At 54.5% G+C, this 27,538-nt stretch overlaps 1 protein-coding gene and 1 non-coding gene across 2 annotated transcripts; both read right to left on the bottom strand.

Moving 5' to 3' along the window:
- Positions 1-9,781: 9,781 nt before the first annotated feature.
- On the bottom strand, positions 9,782-24,516 carry LOC133347601 (myristoylated alanine-rich C-kinase substrate-like). Its single transcript, XM_061560021.1, has 2 exons — positions 23,730-24,516; positions 9,782-11,526 (listed from the first exon to the last, which is right to left on the bottom strand). The coding sequence occupies exons 1-2, from the start codon at positions 23,811-23,813 to the stop codon at positions 10,552-10,554; spliced, it is 1,059 nt and encodes a 352-aa protein (XP_061416005.1). The 5' UTR covers positions 23,814-24,516; the 3' UTR covers positions 9,782-10,551.
- A 2,507-nt stretch (positions 24,517-27,023) lies between these two features.
- LOC133348099 (U6 spliceosomal RNA) lies at positions 27,024-27,130 on the bottom strand. The gene has a single exon (XR_009755777.1). It is a non-coding gene; the product is annotated as a U6 spliceosomal RNA (small nuclear RNA).
- Positions 27,131-27,538: the final 408 nt, after the last annotated feature.

Consider the following 27,538-nt stretch of genomic DNA (forward strand, 5'->3'; position numbering starts at 1 on the left):
TTATTCTGTTCAATCAGCTCAGAATATAAGTCACGAGGTCAAGATGAGTCTCATTTGCAAGAGTGACCTGGGACTTCAGTCTGCCAGTCGGGCAGCGATGACTGCTGCTGCTGCTCCGCGTGCGTGCAGTAATCCCCCAAATTGAGCATTCAGCAGCGTAATTTTCGAATTTTGACAAATTGGTTCACCCTGAGGCCGGCACACATTTGTCAGCTTATTTTTCAGAGGCGACCTGATCACCCGCACGCGATAGCTCATCGAAGTGACTCACTGTGTGTGGGAATGTATAGCCGTCAACTAAATATTCTTAACTTAAAAATGCTCCGTCGATTCTAAACGTGGAGGGTAACGAAGGGAAAACACAGAGGACCCGGAGAAAAATCCACGCCACCACGTGGAGAGAGAGACACACAGCAAACTCCAAAAATACAGGGACTGTATCGGGATTAGGAATCGAACCCATGATTCCCCTCCTGTGTCACCTCGCGAGCGAGATACCATCTTGCCGCTGTGGCGCCCGCTCTTGTGAATTACGTCAGGGGAGTTTTTTGTTTTACGTCCGCTGTGAAGCAGACGGCCCATACATTCACCGTGATGCAAGGCCGTAGCCATGGAGTCAACATTGGGGGGGGGACCAAATCTTCCAGGGGGTATGGGGTCCCCCCCCCCCCAGAAAAAAATCTAAATCCAAAACTAATTTCCTGCCTAAAATATAAAAAAATTCACTAACACATAGGATGGACTTTTTATTTATGTTTTACAATAATGTCTAATAGTGTATTTATTACATTGCTCTGTTTTTTCTTTTTTACATTTTCTTGTTTCATTGTATGCAATGGCAGAGATTAGAGATTAACAAAGTACAACCATAACCACAATCATATAAACAGAAATCTATTTTATAGCAATATATGGGGGGGGGGGGACATTTTGAGCATATTTGAATATTGATGTTAAAGTGGGGATCGATTCTGGTATTGAAACCCAGCCAACCTGAAACTAAACTAATTTATTTTATTTTTACCAGGCTAGACCCATTGAGCTGTGCAGCTCGTTTTCCGAAACGACCTGGCCACAAATGATAGCTCCACGAAGTGGCTTATCATGCGGAAATATTTAGCAGCCAAATACTCTAAAGGCATGTTTATATTCTAAATGTGGAGGGAAAAACCGAAGGACCTGGAGTAAAATCCACCTGACCACGGGGACAAGGACACGCGAACTCCAAATATACAGCAGCAGGCGTCAGGGCCGGGATCGAATCCACGACCTCCCGTATACTAGGCGAGGCAGTTAACATCTCGCCACAGAGACGCGGAGGGGGGTGGTGTTGGGTGTGGCGGGGGTTGAATATTTCTACCCTTAATCACGCTGAGCCAGGATACAGGTTCAGATACCAAACACCGATTATAAATACTCTTTGGTTCTTTCGGTAAAGTCACGTAGAAAGAAAAATTAATTAAATAATAGAATACCACGTTTCGATTGCAACACAAGCAATCGTCATCAGGTACGAATGGATAAGAAAACAAACCTAGTAAACTTAGAAATATAATGCAATACAACACAGAGAGACGGCCAACATAACAGTCAACACCCTACCTGGTTGATTACGTTCTTATAAAGATTGCTACATTTGAGAGAGAGACAAAACCGAGTATACTTACCAATGAGTGTTTGTGCAAGGCTTTGTGTACTTTGGTTCAATGTCAAGTGGCGAAGGCTGCCCGGCAGGATGTCACAGGACAAACCAAGGCGTGATGGGATTACCAACCTGGTTTTATTGGCAGACGTAAACACACGCACCCGACCGCCTTTGTCTCTCTGGTGCTAATAATGTTGACAGCGCCACCCAAGTGGGATAACGCTCCTCATTTTACAGCGATTCAACGTCGGGGATGTGAATTGTGTGCCAATGGTGTGCGAGACCGTACGAGGTACATGCTCGCTCACAGTACTTGCCACCAACGGCCTATTACGGGTAAGCGGTGGGTATATGTCCGTGTGTGTGTGTGTGCTGGTAATGAGTGTTTACATATGGGAAGAGTAGGGAGCGTTAGCGCAAGTAATGTTGTGGAAACTCTCTTGCCACGGGCGTCGAGAAGGAGAGGTTCGCCTGGTTCACCAGAAGGCAAGAAGAGCAAACACGTGGGCCGCCATCTGTTCCGCCCGTATTGGGATAGAGCGTTTCCCCCTCGCGCGGGTTTCTCCGGCTTCCTCGCCGTATGTCACTTTGATCCTTTATCCTGTTGCAGCGTGGATGGTGCAATGCTAACGTGCCGTCTCATTGAGGGACTACAGCTGGTGTGGTCTGTGATTGTTTTGTAGGGTTTGTTTTGCTGCTGCTGCTGCCCAAACTTGCTGAATCGGACTAAATATAATCAGTGTATTTAAAATGTATTTATATTTAGCGACTGGCTTACCGTTTTCTCTATCGTTGCACTGATGTTTTGTTTTTTTTGGGGGGGGGGGGGGGGTGCTGTTGTGACACGCTCACGCACCCCATGCTGCACATCTGTGTGACTAAAGGATGCCTCCTCCAGTCCAAATATAGATTCTAATCCTGACTCGAAACGATATTTTTTTTCATTGCTCGTTACCACGTTGCTCTCGAGTGCTGTTAGTTGCTGTCCGCTTTGTGTTTATTTTATTGTTTTTTTCGGGCCTTATTTTGGCACGTGCTCAACAACCGTAAATTCTGTAAGCACTCATTCATTGGCTGTAAACACATTCAACGTTATATAGAGATAGATAGGGGACCGCGGAGCTTGGGCAATGGTTGGCGGCGGCTCACCGCCTGGCTGCTCGCTCGTTTGTTGTTCCTCTTCGCCTCTCTGAGTCGTCCTCTCTCTCTCTCGCTCTACGAGGGCGAGCGAGCGAACGCTGCGGTGGTGCCATGGCGCGCGTGACTAGCTGACATTATTTATTATGATTATGAGTAATAATAAGAGTACTACTGCTACTACCCCTTTGTGCCCAACGTTGACTACTGCCATTGGCGGTGAGCGAGACGTTGTTCAGCGCTGCACTTTTGCCTTTGCTCTCGATGACACGAGGCCTGCGAGGAGGAATCCATTAGGGGGTTTGTGTAAATGGTGAGTGCGACCCACGTGCGTTTAGAGCGTATGGCCGCTGTAAACTTCCACGTGATAAGCCACTTCACTGAGCTAACATTTGTGGACAGGTCGCTTCTGAAAAATAGCTTTCGTCGCTCAGTGGGCTTTAATCTGGTCCAATCATCGGGGTTTTTTTTCCATCCACATTAAGAATCAAGGTGTGTTTAAAGTGTTTGGCTATTATAAATTTGCACGTTAATTATAAGCCATTTCGTTGAGTTATCATTTGTGGCCAGGTCCATTCTGAAAAAAACAGTTATATAGCTCCGTGGGCCTTAGTTGGTAAAATAAGAATAAAAAGATGAATGCTTTGTAGCTTAAGTGGTGTTGGAAGTTGTCGTTATTCGTGATGGCGCACTCACGATGTCTGGTTGGTTATTGCTGTTCGTGTTGTTATGGTTATTGTTATTGCTATTGTTGATATAGTTGTTATCGTTGTTGCTGTTGTTGTTGCTATTTTTGTTATTGCTGCTGCTGCACAAAGCGGAAACCTGTTGCCGGTTTTAAATGTGTACACTTTTCACTGGAAGGTCCAGACTGGAGGCAAAACGAGAACTTTCGTCCGTGAAAGCGGAACGCGCGACAAAGAGGAAGCCTCTCTCCCCCTTTGTCGGCATCTCGTCCTCCGCACGGCAGTCGAAGCGAACTGCGCCCACGAGTCGGCAAGAGGCGGCGCTCCGCACGCCCGATTTTGACTCAAATGAACCCCCCGTTTGGGGAATTGGAAGACAGATGTGGCGAACCGCGCTTCTTCGGGCTAAAGGTGCAGCCCCTGCAATTGCTCGCTCACGCAACTGCTGTCGGAAGAACCTCTCCGCTAGAGGAAGCGCTTGGTGCAACAACAGCACGTGACTGTATGCGCGTTGAACCGCTTTCATGTGGCGCGTGGATTTATCGAAAGTACAACTTTAACCACATCGTGATGGAGCTGCTCACCCCCGAGCTCTCAACGCCCTGATAGTGACAAATTATTTGTGCTGGTCGTCTTTTGGTGTCCTCTGGTCTAACACCGTTTGAGACTAGGCCCTAAAAAAGCTGTCTTGGTGTGGACCAATCAGTTTCAAAGACAATGCATCAAATACTACCAGAGCGTGCTTTTTGTTTGCATGTTCGCCACAGGTATATGTGGTTAATGCAGACATGATTCCTTGCAAAAAGTTTCAGTTAGGTGTTTCAACATCTTAACACAACTGTTTTGTTGCCAGAGAGGGTAAAAACCCCTATTCTTAAAACTTTAACCACGTTACGTTTGAGTTTCGATTTAAAGCTTTCGTGACTGCAGGGATTCATTTACTTGGTTCTTTCGGTAAAGTCACGTAGAAGGGAGATAATAAAATAATAAAAATAATAGAATTCAAATAACTAAATTCTCACGACGTTTCGGCCACAACGCAAGCAGACGTTGTGGCCGAAACGTGGTGAGAATGTTATGATTTTATTATGTTTTATTTTTATTACTTTATCAATTCCCTTCTACGTGACCTTACCGAAAGAACCAAGAACACGTTACGTTTCTTTTTCTGGGAGAGTATCACCGAGTGTGAAGAACTATTTTCCGGAGAGCCATGCCACTCCATTGGGATGTTTGGCCAAACCCCTTCTTTTGTAACCGCAATCCAAGTCTGGTCAAAGGCGTGCGCGACATCCGCGCTCTTCCTCGTCCGCGCGTCGCAGGTGGCGCGGCGCCTCTCGCCGAGACGATGCAGGACGAACGAACCCCCGAGAACACAAAGCTGTGTTGCCCTTGCGGACGGACTCCGTTTAACACGAGCCCAATTTGGTGAAAGGAACCTCCGAATCGTAGGAGACACGACGACGACGACACATCACGGGAGACACAGCGACACGAAAGAATGTGGGCATACATCAAGTTCCACGTCGATTGCTGTTTCGCCGGGTGAGGATTGAAGAGTGACCACGCAGGGTTCATGCTCTCGCTTGCAGCTTCGGCTTGCAGCTTCGACTTGAACACACAGTCGCATGTTGCCCTGGCAGCTTACGCATGTCTTCTTGTAACCGGCAACTGACTCTCGACGCTTTACTGCGCGCCAGAGCGCCGCGGAAGCTGGCAGAAGGCGGCCCGGGTCCCGAAGAGGGGTGCCACCTCATTCACAGCAGGAGGCATTGGGACTCCCAAGGGGAGGGGGGAGGGAGGGGGGTGGAGGAGGTGCGCTAAGCAGCGACGGAGAGGGCGCGAGAAGCGGCGCAACCGGGTCTGGTGGGGCGAGGAGACGCGGGGGGCCTGGGATACATTGGGCCTAAGGAGACAAGAGTAGAGTAGGCTGTTCAGGAGGTGGTGGTGGTGGTGGTTGATTAAAAACTAAACAGCGATGGGGTGTTTGCAGATGGCGAGGTTGGGTGCGCAATGCGACGTTGCGCTGGAGACCGGGAGATCGATGATCGATGTTCGGTCGCCGCGTTGATGGTGTTCGTCCGTGATTTCTCACATGACAGAGTTGGGGGGGGGGCGTGATGGCTGCTGTCATCTTCCACTCCAAGTGTGCAGTGGCCACGAACGAGAGTTTGGTGGGGGGGGGGGGGTGATGCGATTTGGAGAGATCCATCGATTCAAATGGTGACTGGTAGGTGGTCGAGATGGAATGATATCGATCGTCATCATCAATCGTGCGGAATTCACCCATCATGCGTGAGCGATGACAAGGGAGACGTCTAAATAGGTCGAGGTGAGATCGTGCCGCGGCAGACGAGACACGTAATTCGGATTTGCCTCAAGGTGGACGGTAGGTGGCTGTTTGAGGTTGGGATGGCGGTGGAAGGTGGAGACACGCTGAAGAGGCAAGAGAATGCAAGGTCCGGCTGAGAGATGAGGCACGTTGACTCCCACCTACCCTCTCGGAGACGTCCAGACGGACGACGGAAGAGCAGGCTACGTACCCTGACGTCGGGCGCTCGTCACGAGCAACTCGAAGGCCCTGCCACCAACAGTGACGCGAGCGAGCAATTGCAGGACTGCGCCGTGACGGGGGGAGGCGTGGCGGAGGGGTTGGTTGTGGAGAGATGACAGCGAATCCACTCGGCCTTGGCGGAGCAGCGACAAACTTGGAGGGCTGCGTCGGGGCGAGTGGAGCTCCACACGGGGCGAGTGGAGCTCCACACGGGGCGAGTGGAGCTCCACACGGGGCGAGTGGAGCTCCACACGGGGCGAGTGGAGCTCCACACGGAGCGAGTGGAGCTCCACGGAGCGAGTGGAGCTCCACGGGGCGTGTGGAGCTCCACGGAGCGAGTGGAGCTCCACGGGGCGTGTGGAGCTCCACGGAGCGAGTGGAGCTCCACAGAGCGAGTGGAGCTCCACAGGGCGTGTGTGGAGCTCTGTGGGCCGGAGCTGATGGGTGCCACTTGAGGTGGCGAGTTGTTGTCTCCCTCCGCCGGGTTTGCAGCGGCTCGTGGAGTTCGATCCCGGCCCTGACGATGCCCGTTGTCGATTTGGAGTTTGCGATGTCTCTCTCTCTCTCCCCTCTCTCTCTCTCTCGCTCCCCGTGGTCGCGTGGATTCTTCTCCGGGTCTTCCGGTTTTTCGCCTCCACATTTCGAAACATGCGTTGAGATTATTCCGGCTGCTCTGCATTTCTGCGTAAGCCACTTCGTTGAGCTATCACTTGCTCATAGCTCAGTATTAAGCTTTATCTGGTAAATAGTTCACGTAGTAATAGGTAGCCAAAACCCGAGCGGTAACGATATTTTTCACGTGGTTTTACAATAGTTAATTGCTTGATAACCCCACTTACCGCAAATGGTTATTACGTAATTGGACGTTATTGGACACGTAAGGAAAGTGGAACCCCCTATGGTTATACCACTCAGATGTGTGTGTGGTGAACTTCTAATTTTGTGGGCAGCGTAGCGGTTCGCACGCTGCGCTACTAACCTGGCGACCGGAATTCGATTCCCGCTCACGGCCAACACCAGTGACGCTTCTCTGAACCGGTCATGGGCCTCCCCTAGGGTCGACTCAGCCTCAAATGTGTACCTGGTGCGATGTTGTAAACATCACTACTGGGGAGACAAAGGCGGCCAGGCGTAGTGCTGGCCACCCACCCCCTCGTGAGCTGTGCCGACCTTCAGGAGTGCTCGCTAAAAACACTTGCCCCAACAGTCCACTACAGGCTATCCGGGGGATCTTTGTCTGTCTCCCAGCGAGCAGTGGCATCGTGATCGGCGCACGACACTTGTGCGTTACGAACCCGGCCACCCGGGTTCGATTCCCAACCACGGCCAACATCAGTGGCGATTATCTGAACCGGGTTTTGGCCTCGCCCTCGGCCTTTCGCACAGTCCGTATCCAAACCGTGCTAATCGTATGTGCGGACGGGGTAGGAGGACGAGGGATGGGGAGACGACAGGGGCAGTGTCTGGTCTGGGCCTATGGATTGTCGCGAACGAGAAGTGACTTGGAATCGATTGGACGTTATTGCAGTGCGGAGCGGACAGGTCGGCTACCGCCGACTGTGGAGGGAGCGGCCATCACCGCACGTGCGTTCGTGTGTCAGTGCGTCGTGGGTGCGACTTCATTCATAGGAGGTGTTGAACTCCCCCCCCCCCCTTCTTTTCCACTGCGCAGCCGAGCCACGCCAGGACCGCGCCCAGCAGAGCCAGCCCGGCACGATTGACGAGTCGTCGATGCGCACGCAGATAGATGTCGCGTCCTCGGTGTTGACATCGAGTTATCATAAGTCCCACCTACATGGCCCTGCTTGGCCCCGAGGCAGCTAATTTGAAACGAAACTAGAAATGTTTGAATTTACCAGCTAAGGCCCACTAAACTCTTTAGCCCTTTGTTTTGGAAGCGAGCCGGCCATAAATAATAGCCCAATGAAGTGGCGGCTTATAATCACGTGGACATTTATAGCAGCCAAATACTCTCAGTGCACGTTGATTCTTGATGGCGGGGGGGAAAAAACTGAGCCCGGAGAAAAACTCACGCGACCACAGGGAGACACGCAAACTCCAAATATACAGCAGGCGTCGGGGGTCAGGATCGAACCCACGTCCTCCTGTATACCCGGCGAGGTAGTTAACATCTCGCCACCGCTGGTGCAGCAGTGTGGTGCTTTAAGCACCACGTGGCAAGATCGCCCATTGGCAACCCACAACCGGTACCGTACGGGGGGGGGGGGGGATTGGGGGGGCTGCGCTGGTTCAGCTCGGATGCGCCAGTGGAAAAAGGGGTTTGCGTGTACGGCAATGAACTCGTGCGTGGCAGGTTGCGAGCAGTGGCAGCTTTGAGAAACATCGCTACCGCCCCCCCCACCATTGTTTTTAACGCACCAATTGCACGCACACAACTGCGGGACGCCCATCGCTTCTATAGTTAATATTTATTGATTTCCAAAAAACAAAAAAAAACAGAAATCCTAAAGCATGAGTCGCAGCAACTTTCACAAGCAACTTTAAATGAACAAAGTTACATTCCGATCTATTCGAGGCCATGGTGAAGCAGTTTCAATATGTACAAAACACCAACGATGTCCAGTGGCAGAGTGGGGTGGGGGGGGGGGGGGTGTGCCACTGGCGAATATGGACGACTATCCAACGGAGACCGACCAGTGAAAGTTTACTTTGCGACAACACGGGTGCAATAAGAACTCCCTAATTATAACCGTGAGTTTTTTTTGTTTGTTGCGAGAGATGAAACGTAACCTACTTACTTGCACTACGTAGTTTTTTTTTAGGCTTAGTTAACATGAAATACACAAATTCTACATAGACCGCCCCTCCCCCTCCCACCAGCCCAACCCCCCCCCCCCCCCCGCGCCCCCCCCCCCCCAAAAAAAAAGGTGCTAGCCTCGGCAAGAGCCTGCGATGTGCTTCCTTTTTTTAAATCCTTTATTTGTTTAAAAGCGTCGCGGCGAGGGGAATCACAACCAGCTCGCGGTCACAGCGCGCTCCGTGGACACATCGGCCGCGTCACCGCATCGCCTTAGCTGCCCCCCCCCCCGCCCGCTCCTAACCCCCCCCCCAAAACCCCCTAGCCCCCCCCCAAACCCCCCCTAAAACCACCCCCCCTAACCCACCCCGCACAGAAAATACCACGACCGCCCCCCCCCCAACTTCGTCACACCCCCCCCCCCCCCGCCCCAAAGTCGTCTTCTTCTTCTTCTCAAATGGGCAATGATTCACATTATAATAACGCGGTAAAGCCTAAAACGACGTCTCTGCGTGTCTCGGTTTAAGTCTCACGATGCCCGTAACCCCTAAAAACCTGCCGCGGGAGCAAACCGATGTGCAAACGCCATGACCCACGAACGCCCCCCCCCACCCCCCATCATCCTCCTCCTCGTCATTCCTCCTCCCCCCTCCTCATCAGAGCTCCCACCAGATCTCCTCCGTCCATACCAACCCACACACCTCGGAACGAAACGCGATCACACAGCCACCTCGAGTATGATACAACGGTGTGTTTGTGTGGGGGGGGGGGGGTTGAAGGTCTCGTAAATGCTACGTCGCGCACACAACACGAGTCTTATCAAAAGGGGGTTCAACATGTTACGCCAGGCGGTCATCTTCCAGCACCCCCCCCCCACCAACACCCCCCCCCCCGCCTGTTCTCTCACGTCTCCTCTCTCGCTCCGCACTCCCCCCCCCGCTCGCTCTAAAAAGTCCCCCGCCCCCCCCCCCCGCTTCTTTTTCAAAGCGACCCCCCCACAGCTCCCCCCCCCCACACACCACGTGACGTGTTCTCTACCCCCCCCTCCTACCGTAAACAGTCTCGACACGATGCCCATCCCCCCCACTCACCCACCACAAACACGGGACCAGAGGGACATGGGGGGCCACTGAGGCCCGCGACGCACACACACACAGAGAGAGAGAGACAGGAGAATACCGGACAGCTGTTGGGGGGGGGGGGGGCATAGCGTGTGTGTGTGTGAGGTGGGTTTTTTCGTTACATTTTCTTGTTTTTCCTCTAACACGCACGCAAGAAAATGAACCCCCCCCCCTTTCCGCCTAATCCCCACCCCCCCCCCCATACGTACACGCAACATTCTGTATATAAAAGTATGCAAATCGTATGCAAAAATCGGTAATACTGACAACGCGATGATCAAGGTATACCCATTGCGGACTGCGGTGGTGGGACGAGGTGGGGGGAGGCAGTGGAGGGGGGGGGGTAACAGGGGGGCCTGGCTACCTTTTTTTTTAAATCACTTTTTTTGGGGGGGGGGGGGGGGCGGAGGAGGAGGAGGACACGAGAAGAGGAAAAAAACCGGGGAAAAGAAACGACCGCACATCCCTGGAAAGTCTCTCGAACCCCAGAACGCCGGCCATGGCACCGTGCCGAGAGGGAGAGGTGGTGGGGAAGAGCCTCAGCGCCCCCTCCCCTCTCACCACTCCCCCCCCCTCCTCCTCCTCGTCGTCGTGGCTGCCGTCACCGCTGCCGTCAGCGAGGCCGTCAGCGAGGCCGCCGCCGCCGCCCTCTACTCGGCCTCGGGGGCCGCAGCTTCCGCCCCTTGGGCCGCGCTAGGGGCGGCCTCCGCCTCCTCGCTCTTCTCCTCCTCCGCTTTGCTCGCCGCCGCCGCCGCCGGCGCCGCGGCGGCTTCTCCCGTCGTCTTGGCCGGAGTGGCGGCGGCAGTGGCGGCCTCCTTGCTCTCGCTGGCACCAGCCGCCGCTCCCGCCGCGCCGGCCTCCGCAGCCGCCGGCTCCTCCTTGGCGTCGTCGCCAGGCTTGGCCGCCGCTCCCGCCGCCTCTTGTCCCTTGCCGCTCTCCGCCGCGTCGGGGGCGGCGGCGGCTGCCGCCTCCTGAGCGCCTCCGGCCTCCTCCTTGGCCTCCGCCGGCTTCGGCTCGGCCTCCTTGGCCGGCGTCTTCTCGGCCGCCGCCGCGGCGGCCGCCCCCTCCCCCTCCTCCTTCTCCTCGCCGCTCTTCTTGCCCTCGGCTGGTGCAGCGGCGGCGGCCTCCTCCTTGGCCCCCTCTGCCCCCTCAGCCGCTCCCTCCTTGACGGCGGCCGCCTTGGCGTCGGCCCCCTCGGCGCTCTCCTCCTTGGGCTTCTTCTTGAAGGAGATGCCGCTCAGCTTGAAGGACTTCTTGAAGGAGAAGCGTTTCTTCTTCTTCTTGTTGGGCGTCTCGCCGGACGCGCCCGGGGTGGCCGCGTCGTCCGACTTGGGGGAGGCGACAACCGAGGCCGGGGACGCGGCCGCCGCGGCCCCCGCGGCGGCCTCGGCCTGCGCCGGGGCGGCCGCGGCGGCTTCAACGGCGTCGCCGTTGGAGTCCGGCGCTTTCGCGTCGTCGGTGGCCGCGGGGGCGGCGGCCGCCCCTCCGGCGCCGCCCTCCTCCTTCTCCTCCACCTCCTCCTTGTCAGCGGCCGCGACCGTGGCGCTGCCGTTGGCCTGCACGTCGGCCTTGGCGTCGCCGGCCCCCGGGGACGCGTCGCCGTTCACCTTGGCGTGGTCGCCATCCTGCGTCGCACAGACGGACGACACCCGTGTGACGCACAGAGACAAAAATCCCCCCCGTATAGCCTCGACAGACCGTTGGGGCGAGTGTTGTTGTTAGCGAGCACCTATGAAGGTCGGCATGCCTCACACGAGGGGGGTGGGTGGCCAACACCACCGTTCAAATAACCCGTCATTGCGATTGGCCGCGAGCGGGAATCAAACTCGGTCCGTTAACCGCGACACTCCGCACGCAGACACTCGTGCGGCATGTAGCGTGCTTGCTTTGCTCACTGGGCAACTCTGCTTAGCGCCGACGGCCAGGCCAAACATCCCCCCCACCTCCGCACCCGCCACCGAGAGGATCCTACGAGCTCCCCCTGCAGACGGCTTCCCCTCCGCCAGCAGCGGTGCGAGCACGCAATCGCGGGGCTGCACCTCTGCCACCTTCGGTCACTTGTCAATCTGCTGCCAGATGAAAGCCCCCCCACCCGCATGCCGCGTCGGCCGTGGGCGCCGTTTGACCATACTTCACCATGCCGGGGGGTGTGCCGGGTGGACTGTTTGCCCTGCACGTGGAGGAGGAGGCTGCCACGTCTCTGTGGCTACGTGGGCCGACGTCCAAACCACAATATCGACAAATAACTGTAAGATGGTTCACGTGCTATAAAAGCGTGATCTGAATTACCCCCCCTCCCCCCGCCCGCCACCGAGAGTCACCGCGGCGGTCTCGTGCTCGGCTCGCGGGCTCTGACGTCGCCTGTGCCGTATCGGCCGCGGCCGGGAATCCAACGTGAGCTCGCCGTGTCTGTGTGTGTGTGGGGGGGGGGGGGTCATCGCGCTCGGGTGGTGGAGTGCATGCGCCAGTGCATCACCGCTTGCTTCCCTTGTGTCGCCCTCCAGCCAAGCGACGACACGAATCGTCGCGTTTCGGGGTTCGCGAGCTGGATTTGAAGAATTGCTTCCCTTTAAAAAATAGATATTTCAGTCTGCCGCGAGTTGTTTACCGGTTACGCCGCGGTGGCAAGATGTTAACGGCCTCGCCTAGCATGCAGGAGGTCGTGGGTTTGATCGCGACCCTGACGCCTGCTGTATATTTGGAGTTTGCGTGCGTCTCTCCCCGGTTTTTCCCCCTCCACATTTAGAATCAACATGCATTTTTACAGAGTTTGGCTGCTATAGATTTCCACATAAGCCACTTCCATTGAGCTATCATTTGTGGCAACGTTGTTTCTGAAAAAGAGCTAGATAGCTCAGTGGGGCCCTAGCTGGGGGGGAAAAAAAGTTTAGTTTTTTTAGTATTACTGTGGGCATCATTTTGTTACGTTTTTGTTCACTCTGTGAATCGAAACGTAAAGACGCGCAGCACCGCGTGACCCCGTAGACCGTTTGTCACGCGCGATTCGATGCACCGATTCTAATCGGCGGCGTCTGCCACCCGCGCCATCTGCCAACGGCCGTCGAGGCGAGCGGCTTCACTTTCGTTCGTCCGGGCGAGAAAAACTGAACGAGAGAAGCAGGACACGGTTTCGTTCTCTCGTTTGCAAGAGAGCGCTGGCTGACCAAAATGGCAAAAACGGCACAAAAAACAACCTTGCCACATGGGTCGGCACGCATCACAATTATGGCTGTCGCCTGATGAGGCTGGTTATAATTACGAGCGAAACGTCGGACTAAAATTGTAAATGTTATGGGTTTACTCTCCCGATACACAACTGTGCTGAACTAGTAACTAACTGGCTGTGTCGGGTGTTTGGGTGGTTTAACGTCGCATGTAGACATTTATGCGATCTAACCCCCCCCCCCCCAAAAAAAACCTCTTAAATGGATAATATTGCTCGTGAAAGCCTTCTACATGTTAAGCTGATCGTGGCGGTGTTTGGTCAGCACTATCGCTTATCCGCCTTTGTCTCGTGTTTACGGTTGAGTCTCTGTAAGATTCTCTCCACTGGTTGTTAGCCGTGGCTGGGAATCAAACTTACGTTATAGTTGGGATTGTAGCACGCTACACGGAACCACTCACTGCACATCACTGCCCCAAAGCACACACACAGAGGTACACGTTAATCAAGGCCTGACAGCAGCAGTAGCACTGTGGGTGCATTAGTCAAGGGCGCTTTCATACAACGTACACAAGGTAGATTGGTAGATTTCACGTGCAGTCTAACGGAGCACGGGGCGGGGGGGCGGGGGGAGAAGCGCACCTTTAATAATCGTTGGAAAGAGATTTTATTTTCTTCAACGAGATAATTTAACGTTCGAGGGAGCGAGAGGTTTCAGAACGTGGGAGCGCAGAGGGAAATTAACGCGGAAATTAGAAGACGTTTGAGCTAAACTTAAAACGAGGAGAGAATTCAGCCAACACGCGGCACCGTGAGAAGAGCAAAGTCGGAGACTTGAACGATGGCGGATTCAACAAGAGGAGGAAGATCCGGGTGCCAAGCAAAGCCCGGACGACGTCGGGGGCAGCAGGAGCAGAGGTCCCCACGGGGATAGTGGGCGCCAGGGTGGCTAGGAGATGTTCACTACCTCGCCCGGTATGCAGGTGGACGTGGGTTCGGTCCCGACCCCTGACCCCTGCTGTATATTGGGGAATTTTTGCATGTTCTCCCCTTGTCTGGTAAAGTACAGAAACAAAAATAGTTTTTAGATGGGGGGGAAGTCGGGGGAAATAGCGCACCACGGGGGGAAGTGGGAAGCAGGGAGGGGAGTCCAGCGAGCAGATTGCGGCTCCCGTAGCGATGCGACATCGCAGAGTGCGCGCCGCTCGCTCGCTCCGTGTGAACGAACATTCGAATGTCCCACATCCCATCCTTGTCACTCCACTAAACTATTATAATTTTTTTTATTATTTTACCAGGTAAGGCCCGCTAAGCTGTATAGGTCGAACGGACAGGGAGCTGCTTGGGCAGTGACGTAGCAGGGCTGGCCTCTTATACAAGCACCACGCCACACGCACACAGATATCACGTGCAAAGTTCGACTCCAAAGCGTTGGCCCCACTTGCTAATGAAAACCTTTTTTTTTTATTACCAGGTAAGGCCCACTGGGCAATGGAGCTCGTTTTCAGAAGCGACCTGGCCACAAACGATAGCCCAATTAATTAGTTTAGCACGTGGAAATGTGAAGCAGCCAAACACTCTAAAACGCGTGGTGTTGATTCTAAATGTGGAGGGAGAAACCGGAGGACCCGGAGAAAAATCCACACGACCACGGCAAGAACATGCAAACTCCAAATATCCAGCAGGCGTCAGGGCCAGGATGGAACCCCGCGACCTCCTGCATACCAGGCGAGGTAGCTAACATCTCGCCACCGCGGCGCTCTAATGCAACGGTGATCATTGTCCCTTTTACATATCCAGGAAAGCCTCGCCGAGTCTCAAGACTCGTCGTGAGGAGGGTCTTGCCACAATGTCATGTTTGACTGCCACACTTATGTTTAACTGCAACAGCCTGGAGGGCAACGTGGGGGGGGGGGGGGGGGGGAGGGGGAGGAATCATCTACGAAGCAACCTACGAGTGAGAAATTCTCCAAGCGCCGCAAAGATGGGTACACGAATCCATCGATTTACTGTCATCTCCTGCCAAATTTAATTATTTTTATTAACATTCAATCGAATCCAAGCACGTTTATTAAAATAAATGCACTATGCAAAAAATCTCTGTCCGTGTCTTGACCCGACTTAAAACATGCTACTTCATTCCATCAATTTCCCAAAAACCTGTGCCCCGTGAACAGAACGGCACCAACTCTCTGCAAGGGAGGCAGGCTGTCGATGTGCATCGCTGCCCATGGTGGCTAGAAACTAAGTGGAATTGTCAGAGCCATGGGAGCAGAGCGGCCCCTGCACGTTGCACCACGTTCACCCCAACAGCTCTGCGTCGGCCACAGGGCGATGGACATAATGACAGTGGTGGTGGTTGTGGTGGGTAATGCGTTATTGACCCAATGGGAACACCAGGCGTCGCAAAGCCATCATAACTGTCGCGCCGTAGGCCTTAGTGCTGCGAGTTGGCCAGGACTTTGGCAGCCCAGCACTGGATTCTTGAATCAATCCGTGGAGAGTTTGTCAAGTTCTGAAAAACGGGCGACCAGAGTTTCGATTGTCGGCCACGGCCAGCGCGGTTTTTTGCGAGCGACGCGCAAACCGGTCGGTCCTTGGGGGTCGCCAATGTCAGCCCTCGTCTCCACGGCCGCACTGACCGGCGTGGTGAAGTATGGCGAAATGACACCCGAGGAGCGGCGCGGTGTGGGGATGTGGGAGGCCTTCATCCATTGGTGGCGGGAGAGATGCGGAAAATTATTTATTGCATGGCGAGCCAATTTCACTTTCATTTAATTTCATATATCGACAACTCGCGCTGGGCTTCAAATTGAATAGCAATGGCTCTGTCTTTCCACCCTGTTATCAAAAGACAAAGATCACCCCGTATAGCCTTAAACAAACTGTTGGGGCAAGTGCTGTGAGCGAGCGCCTTCGAGTGCCGGGACAGCTGTTATCGGTCGCGAGTGGGAATCGAACTCGGGTTTCTTGGACTCGTGGCGCGGCACGCTAACCACTGCGCCACCGCTCCGTTTTAACGTCGATATCAGTGAAACTGCACGTTGCTCTTCTTTCGGTAAAGTCACGTAGAAGGAAAGTAATAAAATAATAAAAATAAAACATAATAAAAGAATTCTCACGAACGTTTCGGCCACAACGCAAGCAGCCGTCCTCAGGTGAAGAATGAAACACCACCAAGCTTGGAGCGTATATTTAAGCTGGCTGGGAGGGGGAAGAGCGCCTTGACAAAGGAATTTGCATATCAAGAGGAATTTTGTATATTTATGGAAAATGCAGATATGGGATTAGTCACTACTTGTGAAATGCGTAGGAGGTGGGCGGGGGGTTTCAAAGTTGTTACACGTTGCTGTTCAACTGTGGTGGGGCATGGCACACGGAGGTAGGCGCATCCTAAACAATTAGCATCCTCGCGGAGAACACAAGTAACAAACCTAGGAGACATGCGCACCCTTGTAACACGTCCATTCACAAAAATCAATCATTTGTCTTTTGCATCTCATCAGCCGCACGGCTTTCCTTCTGGGATTGCACAATTTCAACGGCATTGGGTTCAACGCAAGCCAACTCTGGTTTTGGCTTTGAGATTCAGCGTCTCTCGTCACCATCAGTCAGAGGCTCGCTTGAACCAACCGACTCACTGCTGGTGAACTTGCCAGATAGTAGGCATGGCCTCTCTTCGATACGAGGGCCTGGCTTTCCAAGTTGATATTCGTGAGAGTTGCACGGTGTTAAAGCTTTACTGGAGAATCATAAATTGTGTGGAGGGGACCTTCAAATAATTAAAGTTTCGATTGGTAATTCGACAAAGATCGTAATTTGGCAGCGGCTCGTAGGTCAGGTACGGTACCAACACGTTCCTGGGTTGGAACCCAGTTTCAGCCGCCCGTCGTCGATGAACAGGTCTGTCAGGAGGTGTGGGCGAGTTGGTCTCAATGCCTTTCACGGAGAATCACACTCAAGGGACCTCCCCCCGCCCCCCCCCCCCCCCCCCCCCCCCCCCCCCCGTTGACCCTTACCGGCTCTCGCTAAAGTCCGGTTGTGGTTCAAGTTAAGTCGATTAAATGCATTGTCCCATTTGCAGTTCTGAGATAAAAGTGCCACAGAAAAAGTACATTTCATTGCCACGTGCATATTCGTGGCAGGGAATACATTTGCATGTATTTGTATTTCTTGAAGTTGCTTCTCCAGCCGTTGGCCGCGCTACACGAGTGCCCGGGCCGGGCCGGGCCCCACATCCGCAACCGCTCGCTGTGGCCCTTCCAAAGATTTCCGAAGTTTCTTTCGCCATTTTTCCAACCGCCCTTGGCGACTTGACAGGCAGCACGCTGCACAATTGGACAGTATCATTTATAACCCTCATCCCCCCTCCATGAATAATGGCGTCCGAGAGTCGTACCACCCAAGGGAGATGGAGTGATGGAATCTGATCCTGGTGCAGGAAGAGACTGGGTTGGTTCGTTACGTCGCGGGATCGTGAAGAGATATCGATGGCTCGGTGAGGAGTGGCGTGGGGGGGGGGGGTTGCATTATCCAGCAGTGGATTGACCATGGCCGACTGTATATACAGTACATAATAATCACTGATGCATTCGATCGAGAGAAGACGTGGAACGTGGGAGACGGAGCGATCAAATCAAACTCGTACGTGCAGGTGCTGGGTGGATTGTCTCATCGTGGAGGGATGGCAACGGGTAAGGGGAGGGGGGAGGTGAGGGTGGCTTCGTCCAACAGTGTGTTGATCATGGACAAATAATGACGAAAGATTCAATGCGTTTAGCAACGCGTGTTTGATACGTATTTATGTTTTCACGTGGAAGAGCGCTCTCAGCTCTCTGCTCGTGCCAGGGTCTCCCTCCACGTGCTGAGTGCGTGCTGCTGCTCCGTCACACGTGTTGTGGTCGCATGCTCTCCCATTAACAGTTTAAATACCCCCCCGCCTCCCACCCTCTCTCCCTCCCCCCTCCACAAGTGTGTTCCACCAGCAATAGCAAAGCAGCAGCGGCAGCAGCAGCAGCAGCCACAGTGCCCTAATCACGACTGCTGCACGCGTTCTACCGCACAGGAAGCACCCACCCACCATGCGATACCACGAAGCAAGCGGGACCTGAACACACTCACTCTCGTAACAGACTGTTGGGACAAGGTGCTGTAAGCGAGGAGCACGTATGAAGGTTGGCATGGCACACGAGGGGGTGGCGGCCAGCACTACCCCACCCCCGACCGCCTTTGTCTCCCCAGTGGCGATGTTTACACACCGCGACAGATGTTGACTTGAGGCTGAGTCGACCTAAGGGAGGCCCAGGACAGGTTCAGATACTCGTCACACCGGTGTTGGCCCGTGAGCGGGTATCGAACTCGGGTCGCCGGGTTCGTAGCGCAGCGTAGCGCTAACCGCTACCACTCTTGCTCCCATCTCCCACTCACCCACCCCATTCACTCACTCACCCACCCCATTCACTCACTCACCCACCCCATTCACTCACTCACCCACCCCATTCACCCACTCACCCACCCCATTCACTCACTCACCCACTCACCCACCCCATTCACTCACTCACCCACTCACCCACCCCATTCACTCACTCACCCACTCACCCACCCCATTCACTCACTCACCACATTCACTCACTCACCACATTCACTCACTCACCCACTCACCCACCCCATTCACTCACTCACCCACCCCATTCACTCACTCACCCACTCACCCACCCATTCACTCACTCACCACATTCACTTACTCACCCCCATTCACTCACTCACCCCACTCGCGAATTCACACCGGGGCCAAAACCACACCGTTACGAAGTCATAATATTCACCATCATCACCATCATCAGCCATGGTCATTCCACTGCTGGATGAAGGCCCCCCCCCCCCCCACACGCCGCTTGCGTCTACCACCTACACAACACCACTGTTGCTGTACAGATCAATTTGGACACACACGGTTACTCCAATACTATCAACTTGTCGCGTAGCAATGAACTACTCCTGTGACTATTTGGTGATGCTGCTGCTGCGTTGGCATCGGTGCACGAGCAATAAACTCAACACGGTCGGTGCCAACTGCACTCCAAATCGCCGGATGATGCTGGTCGATGTAAGAAATACTACTCCAGTTGTAAATGTTGTGGATTTACCCTCCAACACACCGGTGGGCTGAAGTAGTAACTAATTGGCGTTTTGTTTACGTGACAAATCTCTTACTAGTTGGCTGTGTCGGGTGGTGGTGGGTTACGACGGGTTCATACTTACGCGGTCTAACCCAAAAACCTTGATTATGAATAATATTGGTCGTGAAAGCCCGCTACATGTTAAACATATTAACTACACTGTGGCCTTAACAGTAAATGTATCATAACGTGGGCGACGTGTCGACCAAAATGGGCCTTTGAAATACAGGGACTCATCTCCTTACGAAAATTCGACTTACGAACTTTGAGAGAGAGTTCTGTAATGTCCAGTTGCCTGTTCGGACCAAGAGTCGTAAGTACAACCGCCGCACAATAGATGGCGGTGGTGGCACCAACATCTGCAGAACGTGAAGAACCAGCGGCATCTACATCTGCAGAACGTAAAGAACCAGTGGCATGGCACCTACATCTGCAGAACGTGAAGAACCAGTGGCATGCCACCTACATCTGCAGAAAGTGAAGAACCAGTGGCACCTACATCTGCAGAACGTGAATAACCAGTGGCACCTACATCTGCAGAACGTGAATAACCAGTGGCACCTACATCTGCAGAACGTGAATAACCAGTGGCACCTACATCTGCAGAACGTGAAGAACCAGTGGCACCTACATCTGCAGAACGTGAAGAATCAGTGGCACCTACATCTGCAGAACGTGAAGAACCAGTGGCACCTACATCTGCAGGAGATTATACAACTTGTTAAAGCAATTTCCCGTGTTCGGTGTACACGCCGTACATCATGTTTGGAATCAACAGGAGTATAAAGTTGGACTTGCGAACAAATGGACTTACGAACAGTACCTCTGGAACCTAACTAGTTCAATTACTGATTGGGTTTTGTTTAAAACAGCCGCGGTGGTGAAAGTAGCGGCCTCTAGTGGTTGCCAAGATTCACGTGACCGCCACGTGTAACAGTTATATTTAGTCACATCTGAATTGGACAATGATCGCAATCGATACGCACTCATATTTTACGTCGTTAAACCATCATAATAGACACGCATGTCGGGAGGCTTGGTTTATCAAACAAAGTTTAAGATCGCGTTCATATAAAGTGTCGTGAAACCCGCCACCACCCGACACAGCCAATTAGTAAGGTTGTCACGTAAACAGAACGTGCCACTGTACTAGTACAGCACTAGTGTGTATGTAGTGTATAGTGTAGTGTAGTATATAGTGTAGTGTATAGTGTAGTATACTAGTACAGCAGCACACGAGTTGTGCGTAGGAGAGTAAACCCACGACAAACATTCACAATTATAGTGTAGTGTATAGTGTAGTGTATAGTGTAGTGTATAGTATAGTGTATAGTGTAGTGTATAGTGTAGTGTATAGTGTAGTGTATAGTGTAGTGTATAGTATAGTGTAGTGTATAGTGTAGTGTATAGTGTAGTGTATAGTGTAGTGTATAGTGTAAAGTGTAGTGTATAGTGTAGTATACAGTGTAGTGTATAGTGTAGTATACTAGTACAACAACACACCGGTGTTGTTGGAGAGTAAACCCACTACAACATTCACAATTCGAGTGAACCGCGACGTTTCGCCGATGATTACAACCAGCCTCATCAGGCGACAGTCAGAATTGTGAGGAAATCCTCCTTCCGTTTCGGTCATAAATAGACGGGGGGGGGATCAATGGGACGTCGTCACTTATGAGCCAATTAGGGTGCGAAGGACCAAATGGGTTGTTCATGTTTCATATAAATAGGAATGGTCAAATCGATCGATATAAATTGATCAATCGATTACGTCGGGAGGGATATGCTATTAATAATCATCATTATCATCATCTATAATTGAATGATCGTCTTTAAGGAGTGTGAGAGGATGGGAGCAGCGGCGTGGCCCGGCGTTTTGTGCAATTCCACCACGCGGCCACTGGAGGTCACTGGAGACCACGCGGCATCCACCACGACGCTCACGCGTGGCCGGCGTGCGCGCACGAGGTGGGAGGGGGGGGGCAAGGCGAGCCGAGTTTGAATTTCGCGAGCGACTCTGCATTTGCTCCACCCACAGTCCTCCACCACCACCCCTCCCCCGTTAGCAGCAGCACCACCGCCTTTAGCGAGACATCGTAACACTGAACAGACCCCCTCCCCCCCCCTACACACCACACAAAAGCCGAGCCTCGCTTTCCTACCCTCCCCCCCACCACCATTATTGCGGGCGGTCTTTGCAAGAATAACTCGCATCCCTGAGTAATCAGCAATGCCGTCGCTTTAAATGGGAGGAACAAAAAAAACAGTCGACGTTTCGGCCAACGGTTCTTTAAATGGGAGGAACAAAATAGTCGACGTTTCGGTCAACGGTTCTTCCTCATGCGCTGTCGCATAACACTGCCCTAAAAAGCGGGAGGGGGAAGATATATTTGGCGACGTTTCGCACAATATATGCCACAAAGACCCATTGCCCGAAACGTCGCCATGTTACACGGTGCTACCGAATTCCCCCCTTCATGAGATGGGTATTAAGTGACGAACTGTGCGCGGGAGTTGTCTCGTGAATTGCGCCACCGCCAAACGGCATCTTCGCAAATAAAAATCTCTTGAATATGAAGACAAAATAAATCTCTGCATGCTCTGCGAGAGATACACGCGGGATGGGGATTGTGTGTGGGGGGAGGCGGGGCCGGGCGTTTGGGTTTTGGGGTAATTTTTTAAATACCCCCCCCCCCCCAATTTTTTTTTACATGTTACAACCTCAACAGGTCCGTGGTTTGTCATCTTGAACATGGTTGGGAGGGGATTTCTGTCGTCTTAAATATAAAGCAGCTTTATGGGCGTTATTATGTGTGTGTGTAATGTGTCCAACTGCTATGGCTTTTCGGTAAGCTCGATGGGCTGCGAATGTTTGGCGCCGTGATTATCGGCTCCATCCAGGTGCCATCGCCGCGTCCCTCCTGACCCACCCCCCGGCCGCCCGGCCCCCCGCCCCGACAACTCCGCGCGTCTCCCACAGAGAGCGCTTCTCTCGCGCAAGGCGTCGCGGCGTGCGGCTTCCCGGTAGGACGACGCGAAATTAACAATTCCGCTCGCGTCTCTCTCCCCCTCTCTCCCTCTCGCTCGCCACACAAAGGGGAGCGGCGGACTGGAGCTTGCGAAGGGAGCGGTAATCTCCCCCTCCCCCGCTCATCCTCCCCTTACCCCCCCCTCTCCCAACTACCCTCCCCCTCTTTCTCTCTCTCCAAACTACCTCCCTCGCTTACCCCCCCCTCCCGGCCACTCTTCCACCCACTATCCCCCCCCACTCCCTTCCAGCTAACCTCCCCCCCACGCGCCTCGTCCCCCACCCTATCCTCCCTCCCCCCCTCCTCCTCCTCCCCCCGAGATGCATCGACCACGGCTCCCGTGTTCGAGGCATCGAGACAACACAAAGACAACAACGCTGTTGCATACAGACGCGTACCGCGCAATGCACGCACGGAAAAAAGATACCCGTGTAGCCTTAAACTGTAGGGGCAAGTGCTGTTAGCGAGCACCTATGAAAGCCGGCACGGCACACGATGGGGTGGGTGGCCAACACCACGCCCGGCCGCCTTTGTCTCCCTAATAGAAATGGGGGTTTTTTGTGCACATAGCACCGGGTATTCAATTGAGGCCGAGTCAACCTAGGGGAGGCCCAGGACCGGTTCAGATAATCGTCACTGGTGTTGGCCATGAGCGGGAATCGAACTCGGGTCGCCGGGTTCGTGGTGCAGCGTAGCGCTAACCGCCGCACCGCACACATCCCGTACATTGCGCGTGTGTGTGTGCTTGCAAGTGCATTAAAACACAGACACACGCGCACGCTTGCAAGTGCATGTCTACTCACACATTACACAGCCATAATCATCACCATCACACAGCAACAGCACAAGTGAGCTGCCAAAAACACCCGGACGAGGCTTCAACAACTCAGCACTCGCCCCCCACCCACCACAACCCCTCTCCACCTTACCCGCTCTCAGCCCGCTCACTCAAACGTCCAAGCGAAGCGAGGACAAAGAATTATAACAAAAAGATTAACCCGCACCGCACACAACGACCGATTATCCACGGCCTCCAATTAGCACGGTTGGCTACGTGCGGTGCGAAAGAAGTTCGACATTCATAGCATATACATAACACGCGTACAATTACTCTCGCCACCGCCATCCTCACGGCGGGCTCCGTCATCCGCTAACTTCGCCCGCCTTTATCTCTCTACCCCCCCCCGGCCCCGGCTCCGGCTCGGAGCGCGCGCGATTCAGCGCGAGCAAAGCGATCGAACGAGCAGAGAGACACGCGGGGTACATGTACACACACACACGCACCCGTACATACAAACACGCGCCCGTACATACACACACACACACGCCCCCGTACATACACACACACGCGTACACACACACGCGCCCGTACACACAAACACGCGCCCGTACATACACACTCGCACGCACCCGTACACACACACACACACTCGCACGCGCGTGCACTGGGAACTGACCTGTCCGTTGAGTTTTTGGGGCGATGCCACCACCGCGTCTCCCACGGTTTCGCGGTTGCCCGCCTTGGACAACTGTCCGCCCATGCTTGCGCTGAACAATAGGCACGCTCGAGACGGCGAGAGGAGAGGCGCGAGAGAGAGCGCGCGCGGTGCGAGCGAGAAGATATTTGAGACAAAGGAAAGCGAGAGAGAGAGAGAGCGAGCGAGAGAGAGATGGAGACCTCTCTCCAGACAGCCGCTGCCGCCTGTAGCTTTGCCGGACAAAAAAAATATCTGTCGCCTCGTTTTTTTTTATTATAATGCGAGTAGCTCCCTCTCTCGCTCGCTCACTCCACCCACCACCTCCTCCTCCTCCAATCCGTATTCCACACCGCGTGGGGAGCGAGCAAAGGAAGACGCCCGACGAAGCGTCGGTCGCGGCGATTAACGAACAAGCAGCTGAGAGCGAGCGAGCGAGGGAGCGACACGTGTCGAATAAAACGAGGGGCGAAGAAAAGAGGAGGAACAGGCGCGAGAGCGAGGAGGAGGAGAGGCGGGGGGGGTGTCGCGGCGTGGGTGGTGGTGGAGTTGTCGGATGAAACTCTCCGGGAACGACAACGTCGAGTGGGCGACTGCGCTACCGCTGGTTGCTCTGCCGGTGGCTAGATGGGGGCGGGTGCGTGGGGAGTTAAAGGAAGAGGAGGCCAAGGGAAGTCGCTCTCTGTCGCTCCGGCTGCTGCTGCGCTCCTCCGCGCGCGCTCCCAGCTCCGATCTGCGCGACGCGCGCGCGCTCCCTCGACTCCCGGGGCGCGCGCGCGCTCCCCCTCGAGCGCGCGCGTGCGCGTCACAGGCACCCTCCCCTCATCCCGTCCCCGCCAGCCAATTAGGAGCCGCCTCGCGGTGGCGGGGAGGTGGGGGTGTGTGGCGGCGTTGGCGGCGCCGTGTGGAGGGGGAGGGGAAGGTGGCAGGGGGCGTGGTTTCGCATAAATCAGGAACAATGAGGAGGGGGGTGGGGCGGAGTACGGGGGAGGGGGGAGAAGGAGGACGTGGGGGGGAGGGTGGGGGGTGGAAGACGGGGGGAGATGGGGGAGGGGAGATGAGATTTCTTTTTTTCTCCAGAAAATGTTTTACGAAAAGAGAAACCGAGAGACGTAGAGGATGGTAGTGGAAGAGAGAGAGAGAGGAGGGATGGGCTGGGATCGTGGCTGGGTGGATGCGGCGAGACGAACGCGGGAGAGGAGATGAATTGAACTCCACCTCGCTCGGTTGCGCGCGATCCGTCGCCACTCATTGGCAGAGCCTCTAGCGCGCTCGTGAGTCGCGCTCGTGAGTCGCGCTCGTGAGTCGCGCTCGTGAGTCGCGCTCGTGAGTCGCGCTCGTGAGTCGCGCTCGTGAGTCGCGCTCGTGAGTCGCGCTCGTGAGTCGCGCTCGTGAGTCGCGCTCGTGAGTCGCGCTCGTGAGTCGCGCTCGTGAGTCGCGCTCGTGAGTCGCGCTCGTGAGTCGCGCTCGTGAGTCGCGCTCGTGAGTCGCGCTCGTGAGTCGCGCTCGTGAGTCGCGCTCGTGAGTCGCGCTCGTGAGTCGCGCTCGTGAGTCGCGCTCGTGAGTCGCTCGTGAGTCGCGCTCGTGAGTCGCGCTCGTGAGTCGCGCTCGTGAGTCGCGCTCGTGAGTCGCGCTCGTGAGTCGCGCTCGTGAGTCGCGCTCGTGGCAACTAGCGATAGTCGCGCGCGTGCTGTGAGCTCGATTCGTTATTGGACAAAGCACCGACCATCCATGGCACACACCGCATACGTTGCGCGCCCACCGCTCGCACGCGTCTTCACGCATTCGGCCACCCACCATCCGATGCGCGCGTGCATTTGCAATCCTATCTATACACCCACCCATCCAAAATCCCATGCCATCCACTCATCACCCATCTTCCACACATCAACCCAACATCGTCTCGCCCGACTCCCAAAAACCCAAAAACCACACACGCCAACTCCACCCCCTCCCTCTCACCATCGTCTCTCCCTCCACCTCCCTCCCTGCACCCCGCCCCTCCTCCCTCACCTCATCACCATCCCACCCCCCTCCCGTTCTCGCATCCCCCTCGGCGCGTCCCTCCCCCTCCTCCCCACGACCTCCTCCTCCTCCCCCCGCGAACCCGCGGTCCCGTTTAAGAGCGACGTGTTGGGTTCTCTCGTTCCGTGTCTCTCGGTCTGTCGCAGCGCCTCTTGCTCTCACCCCGCCGTCTCCCGTGTCTCCGCGGCGTCTCACCACGTGTCCCCCTGTGTCCCTGCATCGCTCCCATCGCATCCTCATCCCGTCATTCAACGTCTCTCCCATCGTTGTCCCTCCGTATATTTACGTGTCATGGTCTCGGTTTGTATATCTCCGTCGCTTGCTGTATCCACTGAATCGCACTCTCTGTCTTTACGTATTGTTCTGTGTCTCTCCGTGCGCGTCCTTGTCTCTCTCTCTCTGGGTCCATGTCTCCGTGTCTTATCACGTCTCTCATTCGTCACTCCACTGATTCTCGTATTCCCGTTCACCCCCCCCCTCCCTCTCTCCCCGTCTCTGACCGTCGTCTCTCCGCGTCTCTCCTTTCCAGCGCCCGATGGAATTCGGCGTTCCGAGTCAACACGGAGAGAGTACGGCGACTATGAGCGGAGTCTGTGAGTGAGAGAGCGAGCGAGCGAGAGAGAAAGTGTGAAGGAGGCAGAGGGAAAGAGCGATCCGAGAGAGAGAACCCAGGGAAAGCGAGAGAGTGGGGCAGAGGGTCTCGGATTGCGTTCAAGTGACGCCGCGGTGGCGAGATGTCATCACCATCGCCTGGTGTACAGGAGGTCGTCGGTTCGATCCCGACCCTGACGCCCGCTGTATATTTGGAGTTTGCATCTTCTCCCCGTGGATTTTTCTCCGGGTCCTTCAGGTTGTTTCCTGCGCATTAAGAATCAACATCGCGCTTTGAGAGTATTTGGCTGCAAACAAAAAGTGTTCACGTGATGACAAAGCCACTTCGCTGAGCTATCATCTGTGGTCACGTCGCTTCTGAAAAAAAAGAGTTACACAGCTCAATGTGGCCTTTAACTGGTAAATTGTGTTAGTTTAGAGACGCGAGGAGAAATAGTCAGGGATGGAGAGATGAGAGGGCGGCAGGGAGAGAGATAGTGTGGAGGGATTCACTAGGATGGGGAGTCGCGGATAGATGGAGAGCAAAGGACCCTGACGAGAGGGAAGATCCCAGGGAGAGAATGAGAGAGGGAGATGGAGAGGGGGCGACTCTGCGAGAAGGATCCGGAGAGAGAGAGAGAGACTGGTCAGGGTGCCGGCGAGAAGTGGATCCATGGAGAGAATTTGCGTGTCATCCTTGCGCAGGGGCCATGCTAATCTTCTCTGTGTCGTTCCAATTGTAGTAGATGTACTGCCGGAGCAAGTACATGGAGAGAGGGGGCAAAGGGAGTCGGAACCCAGGGAGGGATTGAGACACTGAGATCCTGAGAGTGAGAGATAAGCGGGTGAAGTGAGAGGGGCACAGCGAGTGAGAGAGACGTTTTACTTTTAAAACTTTCATTGCTGCCAGCAGCAATAGCACTGAAGCCGATTTCAGCGAGGTGAGAGAGCGAGGCAGAGAATGAGAGTGGCAGTGAAAGTGGCAGTGAGAGTGAGTGAGAGGCGGGGTGAGGTGAGATAGAGAGAGTAGCAATGAGATCGAGAGTGACGGGAGAGTAAGGGAGAGGCAGAGAGGGTGAGAGCAGGCAGGACGAGAGAAGCTGGCAGGGTGACAGGGGGTACGGGTCGGGGAGCTGTGAAGTGAGGGGAACACGGATCCATAGCGAGAGAGAGAG

Source organism: Lethenteron reissneri, chromosome 26 (genome assembly GCF_015708825.2).
Source record: "Lethenteron reissneri isolate LAM-NWPU_2019-01 chromosome 26, ASM1570882v1, whole genome shotgun sequence".
NCBI lineage: Eukaryota > Metazoa > Chordata > Hyperoartia > Petromyzontiformes > Petromyzontidae > Lethenteron > Lethenteron reissneri.

Excerpts from the sequence above, each read along its gene's own strand:
- LOC133347601 (XM_061560021.1), bottom strand. The coding sequence starts at position 23,813 with ATGGGCGGACAGTTGTCCAAGGCGGGCAACCGCGAAACCGTGGGAGAC. Across the intron at positions 11,527-23,729 it reads CCCAAAAACTCAACGGACAG|GATGGCGACCACGCCAAGGT; the intron begins GTCAGTTCCCAG and ends TGTGCGACGCAG.